The 15,855-nt window shown below is 40.5% G+C and overlaps 1 protein-coding gene across 1 annotated transcript; it reads right to left on the bottom strand.

Annotated features, from left to right (window-relative positions):
- Nucleotides 1–1,063: 1,063 nt before the first annotated feature.
- On the bottom strand, nt 1,064–3,711 carry Rasl11a (RAS like family 11 member A). Its single transcript, XM_046454146.2, has 4 exons — nt 3,443–3,711; nt 3,011–3,067; nt 2,833–2,912; nt 1,064–1,779 (listed from the first exon to the last, which is right to left on the bottom strand). The coding sequence occupies exons 1-4, from the start codon at nt 3,564–3,566 to the stop codon at nt 1,312–1,314; spliced, it is 729 nt and encodes a 242-aa protein (XP_046310102.1). The 5' UTR covers nt 3,567–3,711; the 3' UTR covers nt 1,064–1,311.
- Between the last annotated feature and the right edge of the window lie 12,144 nt (nt 3,712–15,855).

Here is a 15,855-nt window from a genome sequence, read left to right as displayed (position 1 = left end):
GATTGAAGAAGTGCTGCTCCACCACACTCTGCTGCCATGATGTTCGGCCTCATCTTGGGCCTAGAGATATGGACTCAGCCCACCCTTGAAACCATGAGCTAAAATGAACTTGGCCTATTCTGTGTTGTTCTTGTCCAGTATTTTGGTCATAGTGAGGAAAACCTATCACACCCACCAACACCTGCACCTCCCTCTAGATTGAGAGACCTCACATGTCTTGTACTCCACTTCATTAGTTAAACAGCTGCTCCAGATAATTGTATAAAGACACACACCTCAGGGGCTGGACATATAGTTCAGTGGTAGAGTGCTAGGCCTTGGATGCAATCGCCATTACCCTCCTCTGAAAAAGGATTCACCTCAAACTTTAATTAGACTTTTCTTTCCATACAGGCCTGTTTCCATTCTAGTCGAGCAATGGGACTCCAACAATTGTGGAGCTCACTCACTGTGGATTAATGTACCTCATCTATGGAAGCTGTTCCTTGGAAGGATAGTTCACATTATTTCCTTAAGCATTGTAAACTTAAGAAAAATTTTCTTTAGATACAATATACAGTAATTCATGAAACCATATTTTGATCATCTCCTTATTTCCACCATATTCAACAGAGGGTCAAGGAGACAGGAAGGGAAGGAAAATTTTGAGTCAACTCCTGGATGGTAAGGCCCACTTACTGACTTAAGGAATTCTAGATTTTTTTTAATTGCTGTTGTTTTTTCTTTTTAATGAGTAGAAAGACTGTACTTGTATTTGCACCAATAAATAATAATATTCATGATTTGTAACTTTTTAGCATCAGCTCACAATGTACCCCTTCCTGTGAAAATCACAGTGTCAATTTCATGACTGTGGCAAAGTGCACTAATTAAAGCTATCCTGCAGTTATTCAAATCCCTTTCCTCCTCCACATACTTTCTTTCTCCCACAGCAGACTCCCTCTACATAACCCACTCCCTACTGAAAGACACCAATCAGAGTTCAAACTCAAGGCAAGCATTGAGCAGTTCTGGGCTCTGGTGCAAGTATGATTTCTATAAAAAGACATTAGAAAATAAGGAGCAATGTTGCCATTTTGCCTTTAATGGAAAAGTGGCTAGCAGTTACAGTTAAAAAAAAAAATCTTTTATTTAAAAAAACTACCCAACTTCTAGGCAATCAGTTTGAATTTTTAGTAACACACATACACTTGGAAACCAATAAAGTCTTTATAAAAATAAACTCTGAATGTGTGATTAAAAAGGGAGAGGTCCAGTCTTTGTAGCTGCACAAATGCATAATAAAAAGGACGTCAGTCTGTCTGAGATGTTTTACCCCAAGGTGGAGGGTGCTTTTACTTTGGAAGACAGAGCCTGCTTGAAGCGTCTCTTCAGGTCCTGCATGTTGGGAGAGCGAGGCCGGGGGATGATGGAGGCCCTTCTCCGCTCCCCACTGAGGCTGTGCAGCTTGCTCACTTCTTTGCAAAGATGCTGAAACACATCACAGACGTCTTCGTAGTTTTCACTAGTGGAAATTTCAAGGAATAGGCTGCCTAGCTCATTGGCTAGCTGAATACCATCATGCGTTTGTACCTGCCGGGCATGCAGAAGGTCCCCCTTATTGCCCACTATGATGACAGGGGCTTTAGAATCAGGATGAACCTTCCGGATATGCTGATAAAGGGGCCGGATGGACTGGTAGCTGTCATAGTCTGTGATGGAATAGACAAGAAGAAAGCCCTCGGCCCACTGCACGCACTTGGATAGAGAATCAATGGCCTGGCTGAGGTTGTCTTGGGCCTGAGGAAGATCAAAATGAGATCGGTCAAGGAAGCCCTCGATGAGAGGCAAGCTCAATTATAACATCAAAGTAACCCTTGAAGAAACACTGGGAAAAGAAAAACACTAAATATAGTTTACAGGTTCTACCCAGCTTCTGCTAAAGGAGACTTTTGACAGGGAGAGTGCAAATTCTTAAACTCCTTGCTTGGCTTATTTTATTTGCTGATATCCATGGGATATTTTTAAACCCTCTGCTTGACAGGCAATCTCTGGTGAACCCTGGCTGACTGAAGAATTACTTCAAACCAGAATGGCTCAATTTTTAGGGAACTAATTCATAATAAACAAAACTTTGAAAAGAAGCCAAGATAAATATCTATTCCCAAATCTATGAAAATATTTTTAGCAAGCAACTTCTTGAGAATGTTACAGAAACAAATTCCTCTCTTTGGGTTCTTCTCCTCCCTAGAAGGGATTAGCAATTAGTAACTTGTTAGTTAAGTTACATTCCAGAACTGGCCAAGGGGTTATCTGATTGCAATTACTGACTTGGGGGAACAGCCAGTAACAGAAGCACTCCAGAAGAACTTGCGAACCGAAAGACCCTCTCCCACCAGAATCCACCAGTTTTTCTGTTTTATTTTGTTTTATGTGATGCTGGGGATGGAACCCAGGACTTCATACATGCTAAGCACATTCTTTACCACTGAGCTATAGCCTGAGGCTGGGTTTGCTTTTTTAATTGTTTCATGGTTGATCTCTGAAACTGGTAAGACCCACCTAAGTAGTGATAGTCTGCCAGGGCAGCAGAGAGAAGTGTCAGGGAGCTAAGAGGAAGCTACTTCTAACCAACCTCACCTTGGAGGACTTCCAACACTACAATTTCCAGTCCCACACTTGTAGACGGTTGACTCTTACATTTAAATGTATACCTTTAGCATGTCACTGGGACCCATAGCACAGCCTCTGACCAGCTATATGCTGGTCTCCCCTCACCCCCACCCTGGCCCCACTTCCATCCCCCACCCCAGAATGTTCTAGCAGGGGCTCTTTGCTTCTGGCAGTCTTTACCTGGATGCCCCCAGGAGTGTCCTGGATCTGCAGAGATAGCTGGTCTCCCTCCACATAGACGAGACGTGAATACAACTTGCCTAGAGAAGGAAAGAGAGTTTGCTTTTAAATTCCCACACTCAGATCAGCAAAAAGAAACATGAAGGCACAAAAATATTGATTATAAAATTATTTTAACCTGTATTCGGCTCATAGTCGCCAATGAATCTCTTGGTGAGGAAGCGCACAATCATTGCTGAAAAGGAAATAGGCAAAATCAATTCAAAGAGTAGAAGACAACAGCGACGGGCCTCTGAGCCGCATGCACGCCCTGAAGCCCAAGGTTCTGCAAGACCGGAGGTGCCATAAGTTGGTCTCCCTCAGCTTTTATGAAGGGACATACTGGAGGGACACTTCCTCCGGCAACCCCATTCTCAAACAGGCGTCCACCCCAGCCAAAGTCTTGGAGTATGCGCCCAGAAGAAGCAGGCGGGCGTAAAGGGGCCGGGATTGAAGGGAGACCCTCTTAGCACCAAAACGGCCAGATTCATCCGTCCCCAGCCCTCCAACCTCCACCAAAGCTCCCTCCCTGGTGGACCTCCAGTTGTCGCTGCAGGTCTCCGCCACTCACCGCTCTTTCCTACACGCCCGGCTCCCAACACCGCTAGCTTGATGTCTTTGGGTAGGAGGTAGTCGGAGGAGCACTCAGGAATGGGAGCCAGCAGAAAGTGCCCCGACATGTTGAGTGGCAGCATGGAGCGCGTCGGGCAGAGAAGCGCGCAAGCCGAGCGGTCCCGGCCTCGACCGCACCTGGAATCGGCTCTCGAGCGGAGAGCGCGGGAACACCGGGCGCCAGGACTGTGGCGGAGGCCAGCCTAGCTGTCAAGTTCCGCGGCTTTAAAAGCGCTCGGCTTGCGGGGGAGCGCAGTGGCCGCCTCCAGCTCCTCCTATTCCCCGCCCCTTCCCGTAGCGGCGAGCTGGGGCGGGAGCAGGGTGATCCAAGGGGACCGTCACCGCGAGCGTGCGCACCATTTCGCAGTCTGACGCGCAGTGCTAGGGAACCTGCACGGCTCTGAGCTCGCGAACCCTGGAAATACGGCCACCAGCCATAGAGACCATCATCCTGGCTTTCAGGCTGTATCTGGCACTTCCCCGGCCCCCTCCGCCCCACAGTGGCCAGTTTGGGTCACTAGCTCTGTAGGTCAACCTGAGATTAGAGATAATGCAGGAAAGAAAAAGGGAAAAGTGCAATTGGTCGGATATTTCTGCAACAATGGAAGGGATAGATTCCTGTGGAATGCTGCTTTTTATTTTCAAAAGGTGCTGAGAGGTGACATTCTTTTGGAAAAAGGGACGGAGGAGGCAAGAGCCACCCTCCCCTCAACCCCTCCAAGTATCACTCGAGGTAACTACAGTCACTTACATGTGAAGTCCCCTTGGGGGCAGTCGTTTGCAGCTCAGCATCCAAACCCTGGCAGCCCCTGCCCTGCTGGCGCAGGCTGAATTGACTCATTGGTAAACAATGAGCATTCCACCTGCTGAGAGCTCTGGTTCTGGACTAATTCTCCATCATTAATTCTGTTTACGCACTTGAGTCATGGATTTACTTCATTGTTCAAGTATTTACTTCTAGATACACGGTGGAGTTTAGAGAGGGGGCGGGGGAAAGGGAGGAAGAGGACACAGAAAGAGAAAAATGGCCTAGTTCTTGGAATTCAGGAGCCCACCATAGTAAGGCAGGAGCCTAATAAAGACCTCATGCTTTTGATCTGCTGTTTTCCAAACTCTTCTGTCCAACTGCCTATTAGCCCCACCCTATTCATTCCCTTGCTCTATCCTGGCTTTATCAGTTTTTGCTGCTTGACAAACCACACAAAATTTAATAGCTATAGGACAACAATCACTGCTTGCTATTGCTCGCAAGGCTATACGGTCAGTGGGTGAGTCATTTAATCTAGGCCAGGCTCTGCAGATCTTGGCTGAGCTCTTTGCTGCACTAACAGAGTTCCTGGTCTTGGGAGAGGCAGAGAGCTGGCTACTGTGCTCCTGCATCGCTCAAGTCTGACAACTGGCTAAAGGCAATAATGGGGGAGGAGCAGTGACAAAATCACGTGTTATACCCAGCAGTTTGGAAGGCTTATTCTTATGTGGCGAGTTCCAACCGAGTGAGTGGAAGTGGACAAGACCTCTTGAAGCCTTGGCTCCAAAGAAAAAAAAATCACTTCTGTTGCCTTCTGCCAGCCAAAGTAAGTCATGAGGTCAGCACAAATTCAAGGGGTGAGGAAATACACTCCACATCTTTATGGAAGCAGCAGCAAATTTGCATTTGAAATAGCTAGGACAGAAAGCAATAGAGAATGGGATCCATTTTTGGAATTGAACACACTGATGAAGGTGCCTCCATGCACCCAGCAGCCCAAGCAGGCCTGTGGAGCTGTCCTTGACCTCAACCTCTCACCCTCTCACATTATCGGTTAATCACCACATTCTATTATTTCTACTGCCATGTTTCTTGCTGTCTCCTCTTTTCCATCTTTATTGCTCTTCTCATTTTTCAACTGAAGAATTCTGAATAATCATGAAATAGACTAGAATAAATGGTAATTCAGTTTACTTGTTGCAGAGTCTTCTCTGATCACTGCCCACCCCTATCTTGCAATTAGTTACTCACTCTCAGGGCACCCTTGGCAGCATTGATCACAACTGTCATTACTTTCTGGTGGAATATTTGTTTCATGTCTGTCTGTAGAGGGTAAGAACCCTAGCTTACTTCTATCGCTAGTGCCCAGCATGTAGTGGTACCTGGGACAAAGACCTCAATCAATGTTTGTTTATTGGCTGACTTTCTGAATGAATAAATGGATGAATGATGGCTTCACTGTAGGAACTAGAAAAAACAGAAGTCATACTTATGACCATCATCCCTTGCATTTGTAAGCAACTTGCTCTCAGGAGGAAGCATACCAGGAAACATCTGAGGTAACTGGCCCTATTTAAGTTGTACTGACTTTTGGCTGTTCACAAGGCAATCTTCTTCCATTATACTTCAGTTTAACAGGAAAGACCTGAAACAGGGCACCTTCCTCCCTGACAGAGGAAGAGGCACTAAAAAGGAAAAAACTGTTTAGGAAGCCACTGTGAAGCTGTTAGGAGTTGTTGGGTAATTCCGTGATGGGGTCTGGCACTGTTTACAAGATGGCTCTTCAGCACTGAGTTTTCACCCAAACAGAAAGGGAAGGATTATCTTGCTTTGTCTCTTTTATTGTGAAATAAAACAATTCTCACAAGAACTCAATCGATTTTCCCTTACATTTCATGGGCCAGAGCAAAGAAATCAAGAAAGAGATGATCCATGAAGGTTGGGATTGCCATGACTAGCTTAGGTGATCATGGGTACTCCCGGAGGATGGACACAGTGCTGCTCCCATTCAAAATTAAGAAATAGAAGACAGCATGGCTGCTGGGTAGCAGCTAAGGGGATCTGCCACAAACCCACTTCACTTTTCTGGGGTGAAAATGCAGAACTTTCAAGAGAAAAAAAATGAGTCATTTTTTATTAAATCTTGAGCATATCTGTTTACCTCATTCCCTACTTTACATCCCCTCTCTGGAATAAGATTATTTTAGTTTAAGATCACCCAACAGTGAAGATTCCTAAGACTATGCTTTGCTCAGTGGCAATTATGCTCCATTTCGCACTTACCCTGCACTTTGCTTAGAAGAACTCAAAATGTTATTCTATCCTCCTTTCATTTACAAATACAGATAATCTGTGACCTTGTAGAGATAATTAGCTACTGAAATGAAGAATTATAAATAGCATTTCTCAAGTGTTGCTGCTTGTGTTCTGCTATTTCATTTTAGATTTCTTTGTGTCCAGAGTTATGTAAAATTGTGGTGCAACCAATATAACACAGGCATGCTGAAGTAGTTTTAAAAAGATAATAGAAATGCGTAGGCAAAGACTCAAATACACAAATCTGTGGGTGTTTAGAATGAGTATGAAGGTCAGAATTTAGTAATACACAAATAACATCAGACTTGGGAAATTATTAACTCTTTACCAGTCCAACAAGAGCTTGAATTCTAGCCCTTGGGAAAAAGGGTCCTCCTCTAATTCATGAACATCGCGCACCCTACCATCCATAACCCAATATCAACTATCTTTACCGTGTATCCTAAATCCATCGATAATGAGTTTCTGGTGCCTCAGACTCTGCTTTTGAGGTACTTTCCCTAGAATAGGAATGATGCTTCTGTCCTCTACTAATTCCCTATATTATTTTAACAATAGTCAAAACTGTTGAAAATCTACTGTCTGCAAGGCTCTAGTACAGAACACAAAGAACAGCTAACTTTATATTATTAAACATACAAAGTACCAGACACTCCTGCCTGCCTTCACAGACATCCCTGTTGTAGTGAAATTAATTATCATTTATAAATTATTGAATTTAGCAAAAAAATATTCTCAAATATTATCTCAATTCTTAACATTTAAGTCTTTATCAAACCTGTGTAACAGGTTAAAAAAAAAACAAACAACTTCTAAATTAGGGTTCAGACAAGCTACATTTAGTAGTAGAGACCCTAAGCCCTCTGACTGTAAATCTGCCCCTTTCCACTGGTGTGGAGAGCAGGATGAAGAATACTCTGGACAGGTAAATGCAAGGACAAAGCAGATCAGGTGTAAGCTCCAATAGGACAACTACAGGGAGATCAAATCTGAGATGAGGGAGATATCAGGGAGTTACAGGGAAAGAACAACTGATTTCCAAGCCTGAGTAGTATTTGATAGGTGGAGGCTCAGAGGGAGGGTAAAGACATATGAAGTTGAGTGAAGAGTATGTGCAAAAAGGTAAGAAGGTAAATGGCAAGTTTGAGGAAATATGAGTAGTCTCATAGAGGAGAGACATGGTGGGGACCACAGGATTGGGGGCCAGCCTGTGGATCGCAACATGCACCTTGCTAAGAAGTTTACCAGGAAGCTCTGAAAAGGTATTGAATGTTCTTGCAAAGGGCGACTTTTCACAGGCAACAGTGTTAACGCTAGGAGCTACAAAGAACAGATATGGATTCTCTTCTCAAGGATTTTAAAACAATTTACTTACTCATCTCCCATGAGCAATTAATTTTCTTTTCCTGCTCAGGTGGAGCAAAAGTAAAAATCCAATTGCATCTTGAATTGAGCTATCACCTCATTTTCCAGAGACTAACTAAAGAGTACCCCACTGGATTTATTTTCCAACCCAAATAATTTCATAAAGCTCTAATCTTGATGGAAAAGTATGAGAGCAATTTCTCTGAGCCCTTTCCATTAATGGCTTATGAGATGGTCTGTCTGGTGCTCCCTCACCACACACTTTTCACTATTTGGAAAGAAACACAATACAGAATCTCAGTTGTTTATTCATTTCTCTATACACATTTTCCACCTTAGCATAACAGCTGCAGATTCTGCCTATTGTAATGAAAAACTAGGAACCTAATAGATTTTTGTGCTGAGTTTTTTGCATGCATAATACAATTTTCTCCCCTTAAGTAGGGCTGGGAATGGAGAAATATGGCATAAACACTCATTGCAAGTAAACCCAGTTTCAAATGATTATTCTTGTGCTCAGAAAAGAATAAGTCCACCTTGTTTGTATTTTACCAATTCTATCACTAAATTTTAGGAATTTCTTTATAATATTTTAGCATTTTTCTATCCCAATACAGAGAAATTGTTAATGCTATACTAGTGGGAATATGGAAGAGATATGAACCCCTTTTTTTTTAAGAGAGAGAGAGGGGGTGGATTTTTTAATATTTATTTTTTTTAGTTTTCTGCAGACACAACATCTTTATTTGTATGTGGTGCTGAGGATCGAACCCAGGCAGCACGCATGCCAGGCGAGTGCGCTACCGCTTGAGCCACATCCCCAGCCCCTGAACCTGTTTCTTTGTTTTTGCCACAATAGAGGAAAACTTCAAAGAATATAAGTTTGGGATTGGGTTCAACTGAACAAAAACAGAAGACCTCAGAAGATACCAGGCCAGATAAAGAGACAGAATTCAATATTTCAAGGGGATATGCAGTCTCATTTAGTGTCATGGCTCTAACAGGCTTAAAAAAAAATAGGTGAGAAGTTTTATAGTTAGAATATTTTTCTTAACAAAAGGGAATTGTCTGGTAAGAGGTGAACTTATAAATTCACAATTTGTGGTGGTTGCTCAATATTTTAAAAACTTGCATTTCAAGGCAGACACATAATTTTGTCAGCACACATAAACACACATTGCTCAAATCTCAGATTTTTAATTCGTCTCTCCTTTTACACAACTTTCTAAATTAATTGTATAATATTTGTAGGACATTCACAGGGAGAGAGTGTAAGCTTCAGCAAATGTGAGCTCTGTTACTCAAGTGTATCAGAGAAAGTTAAAGACAAAGATAGGTGGTTCTCAAACTTAAGCATGTTACTTAATTAGCCAGAGAGCTTATTATATTGCCATGCTGGGCCCTATCCCCAGAATTTCAAATTCAGTAGGGGTAGATCTGCTCCCTCCCACCTTCTGTGCTGGGGATTGAATCCAGGGCCTCTGGCATGCAGGCAAGCACTGTGGCACTGAACAACTTTACCAGCCCTCCATCTGCACTTTTATCAACTTTACCCAGATAATGCTGGTGCAGCTAGGTAGGGGACCATACTTTGAGAACCACTGGCTTAGATCATCCAGAAAGAACTTATAGAGAAGGAAGACAGTAGCAAATGTGGAACATCAAGGAGGTGCCAAATGGGTAGAAGAACCTGAATAAAGATGATAGAATCCTCTGGTAGAAAAGGAAAATTTGTTGGTCTGGTTTAATATTAGGGAGCTGCAGATTAAACTGGAAAAAGGTCTCCAAGTTTTTTAACTAACAAGTTCTGAGAATACAGTTGCATCAGAGTGGTGGAGGTGGAAACCAAATTTGTCACAGGCAACCAGGAAATTTAATTAGGAAAGAGACCAGGAAAGCACAGGAGACTGCTTGGTTGATTTGCTAGTTTTCTGAGTCTGTTGGCTTAAGTCAATGAAGACAGAAATGAGTTATCAAGAAGAGGACAAAAACAAGAGCCCTGTGGACACTGACTCCCCACTTCCATTCCCCTTTTACACTCCCCCAATAACTTCTGGCTTGTTTTGTGTAAGTATTCATGTCTTTCTGTTCCTCTATATTGTCACCTCCTTAAGAATGGTGCCTTATTTTGCTAAGAACCTTTCAGTTTGAATCAATCCCATTTATTGCGCTGTAGGAGTCTTATTCAAGGCAGGCAGAGCCAACTCCGACAAGATGAAGATTTGGAACTACTTTTTCTTCTATTAGGTGCAGGGCCTCTGGTTTAATTCCTAGGTCCTTGATTCACTTTGAGTTTTGTGCATGGTAAGAGATAGGGGCTTAATTTCAATTTTGCTGCATATGGATTTCCAGTTTTCCCAGCACCATTTGTTTAAGAGGCTATCTTTTCTCCAATATGTGTTTTGGATTCCTTTGTCTAGTAAGTATGAGATAACCGTATTTATGTGGGTTTTTCTCTGTGGTCTCTATTCTGTACCATTGGTCTACAAGTCTATTTTGGTGCCAATACCATGCCATTTTTGTTACTATTGCTCAATAGTATAGTTTAAGGTCTGGTATAATGATGCCACCTACTCCACTCTTGTTGCCAAAGATTGCTTTGGCTATTCTGGGTCTCTTATTTTTCCAGATGAATTTCATGACTGCTTTTTCTCTGAGGAATGTCACTGGAATTTTGATTGGGATTGCATTAAATCTGTACGGTCATTTTGATAATATATATTCTGCCTACCCAAGAACAAGGGAGATCTTTCCATTTTCTAAGATCTTCTTTAATTTCTTTCTTTAGCATTCTGTAGTTTTCATTGTAGAGGTCTTTCCCCTCTTTCACTAAATTGATTCCCAAGCTTATGTTTGGATTTTATATCCTGCTACTTTGTTGAATTCATTTATTAGGTTCTAGAAGTTTTCTGGTGGAATTTTTTGGATCCTCTAGGTATAGAATCATCATCGGTAAATAGTGATAGTTTGAATTTTTCTTTTCCTATCTGTATCCCTTTAATTTCGTCGTCAAATTGCTTCGGCTAGAGTTTCAAGAACTATGTTAAATAGAAGTGATGAAAAAGGGAATCCCCGTTTTGTTCTAGTTTTTAGAAGGAATGCTTTCAATTTTTCTCCATTTAGAATGATGTTAGCCTGGGGCTTATCATAGTTTTTACAATGTTGAGATAAAAAACAATCCAGTGAGGTGAATAGAGTGCCTACAGAATGGGAGCAAATTTTTACCACATGCACATCAGATAGAGCACTTATCTTTAGAATATATCAACAACTCAAAAAACTTAACACCAAAAGAAACAACCAAATCAGTATATGGGCCAAGGAACTGACAGATTCTTCTCGAACATGATATATACAATCAATCAAAAAATATACAAAAAAAAAAAAATTCAACATCTCTAGCAATTAGAGAAATGCAAATCAAAAGTACTCTAAGATTTTATCTCACTCCAACCAGAATGGCAGCTATTAAGAATACAAACAGCTGGGCACCGGTGGTGCCTGCCTGTAATCCCAGCAACTTGAGAGGCTGAGATAGGAGAATCACAAATTCAAAACCAGCCTCAGCATCTTTAGTCACTAAGCAACTCAGTGAGACATTGTCTCTAAATAAAATACAAAATAGGGCTGGGGATGTGGCTCAGTGGTCAAGTATCCTGAGTTCAATCCCTGGTACCAAAAATAAATAAATGTGAGGATGTGGGGAAAAGGCACACTCATACATTGCTCATGGTACTACAAACTGATGCAGCCAATCTGGAAAGCAGTATGGAAAAAAACTTGGAATGGAACAACCATTTGACCTAGCTATCCCACAAGAACTTAAAAACTTAAACTATACCCAAAGAACTTAAAAACAGCATACTACAGGGAAGCAGCCACTTCACAGTTTATAGCAGCACAATTCACAATAGCTGAACTGTGAAACCAACCTAGATACCCTTCAGTAGATGGATAAAGAAAAATGTGGTATATATACACAATGGACTATTACTCAGCATTAAAAAAGAACAAAATCATGGCACTTCCAAGTTAAGTGGATAGAGTTGGAGAACATTATGCTGAGTAAGCCAATCCTAAAAAACCCAAAAGCTGAATGTTTTCTCTGATAATGTGGATGTTGATTCATAATGGGGATGGTTGGGGGGGGAGCTTGGGAAGAATGGAAGAACTTTAGATAGGGCAAAGTGGAGGAAGAGGGAAGGGAGGAGGCATGGGGATAGGAAAGATGGTGGAATGAGATGGACATAATTACCCCAAGTACATGTATACAGACAAGAATGATGACTCTATGTAAACAACCAGACATGAAAAACTGTGCTCTATGTGTACTATGAGTTGAAATGCATTCTGCTGTCATTTATAACAAATTACAGTAAATACATTTTTAAAAAATGGTGCTTTATGCTGTTGTTCTTCTGCCCATCTTCCCCAGTAGAGTAAGTACCAGTAAATATTCCCTAATGTGCTACAAGTATCTATAATCTCATAAAAACTCAGACCCCCTTCCCAACAAAACATATATTGGGTCATGGTAAATACTATAAGGATAACAAGGGATAGAAAATAATATATAGGATACAAAGAGACAGACTTGATAAAATCTGAGCAAAAGCTGAATACTAGGACGAAACCATGGGGACCTCTGAAGCATTCCCTACAGAGGAAACATCCAAGTACAAAACCTCTGAAGCAAAAATGTGCTTGGCATAGCAAAGGCACAGCAAGAAGGCTAAGTGTGATTGAATCATCCTTTGGGGCAGAATGTTGTACAAGTCAAAGAGGCTGCCACAGCCAGAAGATGGAGTGTTTTGTAGGGCAGCATCATTGTTCAAACAATGAGGCTGAATACCACCCAGAATATAAAAGCATTCAATATTGAGAGAGGTCAGAAAGACCTAAGAAAGCTTGCAAAGAGTAGATAAAATGAAACCAGGAAAGTGTTCAAGAAACCAATTGAAGCCAAACCCAGTAATAAAGAAATGTCACATTTTCTCCAACCAAATTAGCAAAGTCTATAATAATCAATGCTTTATGAGAGTGCTGAGACAAGCATTTTCATGCACTTAAGATTGAATGCACTCTGTACAACACTTTATGAAATCAATTTATCAAAACCAATCAACAACCTATAAGGTACACGTATTTTTAAATGTTGTGCTGTGCTTGTGAGAAACCGTTTAATTCAAAAACACTAAAAACACAAATTCATAGCATTTCCACTGATGTTTTAAAAAATAGTGGTGCTGTACATAAACACATTCTTATTTTCTGAATATGTGCCCAAACGATAGTGGCTCTCTAAGCCGTCACCCTTCCTTTCTTCTTCCACATCCAGCTTCACCAGTCCTCTTAAACTGAGGTATTATATTCCGTTTCCTTTGTTGTGTAGTACTAGGGATTGAACCCAGGGTCCAAGCGTTGAAACTGAGCGACACTCCCAGCCCTCATTTCCTTTTTGAAAAGTCACAATTATACTTCTTTTCATGAGATTGTGGTAAAACAGAATCATAGCCCTTAAGGACATAAAGAACCTCTAATGAGAGTAATATGATTCGCTGGGCAATGAACAAAGTAATTTGTCTCCTGATGCTTCCACATAACACAGGTGACTGAATAATCCCAATTACTCATGAAGCAAGTATTTACCTGAACCTCAAAATTTAAGGAAACGCTTGTTTTCTTAAATCCATATGAAAATAAAATTAAGCACACAGAAACTAGAATTAAAATACCTATTCATTTTTAAAAATAGTGTTTCCTATTACTCCTCTAATTTAAAGAGCATTTATTGAATACGCAACGAGCTAGGAACTAAGAATGCAAAGTTGAATGACAGAATTTAACCAAGGCAAAGGGAAGATAAGTAGCAAAACCTCTAACATGGGAATAATGTTGTGGGAGCCTTTAAGAGCTAGTCTTTCTCTGATCCCAAGTACTTTGTTCATTTCTCTTCTTGCATCAGGGATGCTAACACCTATAACACTTAAGCTATATTGAACAAGCAGGAATTCATCATTGAAGCAAGGAAAAGGCAAGCACATGTGCAAAGGAACTTGAAAAACCAAGTTTTTCTTAAGAGATAAGGCATAAAGTAGAAAAATTATAACTGGAAATTAAAAGGAAAACAATTTAGTAGGAACTGTTACAAAGGATTAGACTTATGGTAGTGTAAGGGTTTCTACATGTCTGAACTCCCTGAGTCATTTTTTTTAATGAATAAAACATGGTAATCCCTTCTCAAACCTATCATTAAGGCAGCTGTCATGAGCCCTTTAAGTGTCCCACTGAATATAAATAAAAACTAAAAAGAGCTGGGGATGAGGTTCACAGTATAGCACCCCAGTATTGCTAGCTAAAAAAAAATAAAATAAAAATTTCAACTTCATATAGTACTCAATCCTAAGAATATATAAAAAGGGGTGGGGGGGGGATCATGTGTATCCTTAAAAACTATATTTCTCTACTCAGTTGCAGTGAAAAATATGAATATGCAGATAATAAAAAGCTGGCATTTACTGATTGTAAGAGCATGTTAAGTGCATTATAAATTATTCCCATCTAATCCTTTAATAATTCCTTTTACAAAAAGAAAACAAAGTCACACAGGTCAAGTAATTTGCAGCATATAACAGTAACTTCTGAACTTGGTAGCTGATGGAAGAATGACTAGATGAACAGGGCCAGAAATAAATAGGTATGAAAGATATTCAATTTTAAAATATACAAAGTGGGGGACAGGTAAATTTAAGCTGACTTCAGTTTGGTGCACAGTAGCCCACTAAGTAGGACCCATCAGAAAATATAAGACAGGAACTCCAGTTGATCCAAGTTTTGTTGCTTTTGGAAGTGGTGGTGAAAAACGAATTTCAAATACAATAATCATCCACTTAAAGGCAACCCTCTAGAAAGTGAATTCCCCCGCTCCAGGATAGTTAATAGCTATTATGTTAAGCATTCAGAGAGATCCAAGTCCAGGTCTGCTTAGACAAAAGCAGTATCTATTTCCTATCCTGAGAGAAAACTACAGGCCACCAATTAGGCTCTTTTCTCCAACCACAGCATTTGCTAAATAGGCTACAAAAAGGAAGATGGTCAAGTCTGGAAGCATGTACAGAACACTACTTAAAAGCAGTTACAAATGCAAATAATACCCTGCATTCCATCAGATCATAATGGAATAAAATTAAAAGCAGCTACACACACAGTTAAGTACAAACTACATTAGCAGAACTAGAAACGTGGAAAACCTAGTTAGAAATAAAACAGACTGGGGCAAGAAAAAACAATTCAGGAATACTAATATTTCAAGGATGAAGACTAAGGCTGTTAATTTTTTTAAATGAAGTAAAAACACACAAACCCAGTTAACTAGCCCAACCCCACTGGCTACTAATTTTTCTCTTCTGGACTTGTCCCCCCAGGAGAATAACAGCAAAAAGAAACCATCTTCAAGTGCAGACCAAGAGGAAAAAAAAAAAAAAGAAAGAAAACTTAAGTGCAGACCAGGCCCTTAAACACAAAACCTGTCAGCATCTGGACTTGGACTTCCCAGTCTCTAAAACTCTGAAAAAATTTGTTTACAAAATTAGTAAAGTCTGTATTATTTTGTTACAGTAGGAGAAAGACAAATGTTTTTACACTATTGTTCAAAGTGATTCAGAACTAGTAACACCCAAAGAACAGGGTACTATTTTTTAAAGGAAGTTGGCTTCAAAGGTAAATTCATAATCCTTAAAATCAAGCTCTTTATAATTATAACCAATCAACTTTTCCTAACCTTAACTGTAATTACACAGTTTTCCTTTCACTTATTTTGTGTATCTTTCTTCAAGGTAACTTAGAGACCAAGCAACTACATTTAATAAGTAATCTTTGGCCATTTCTTAACCAATTGAGTATATACTTGATGCACCACCATAAGTCACTTCACATTATTCTGC

This window comes from Marmota monax, unplaced genomic scaffold, assembly GCF_021218885.2.
Source record: "Marmota monax isolate L192 unplaced genomic scaffold, Marmota_monax_Labrador192_F-V1.1 WCK01_AAM20220418_F8-fsc00011, whole genome shotgun sequence".
In the NCBI taxonomy this organism is placed as follows: Eukaryota; Metazoa; Chordata; class Mammalia; order Rodentia; family Sciuridae; genus Marmota; species Marmota monax.
Note: the sequence above shows the minus strand (reverse complement) of the source record. Positions and strands in the feature narration are given on the sequence as shown.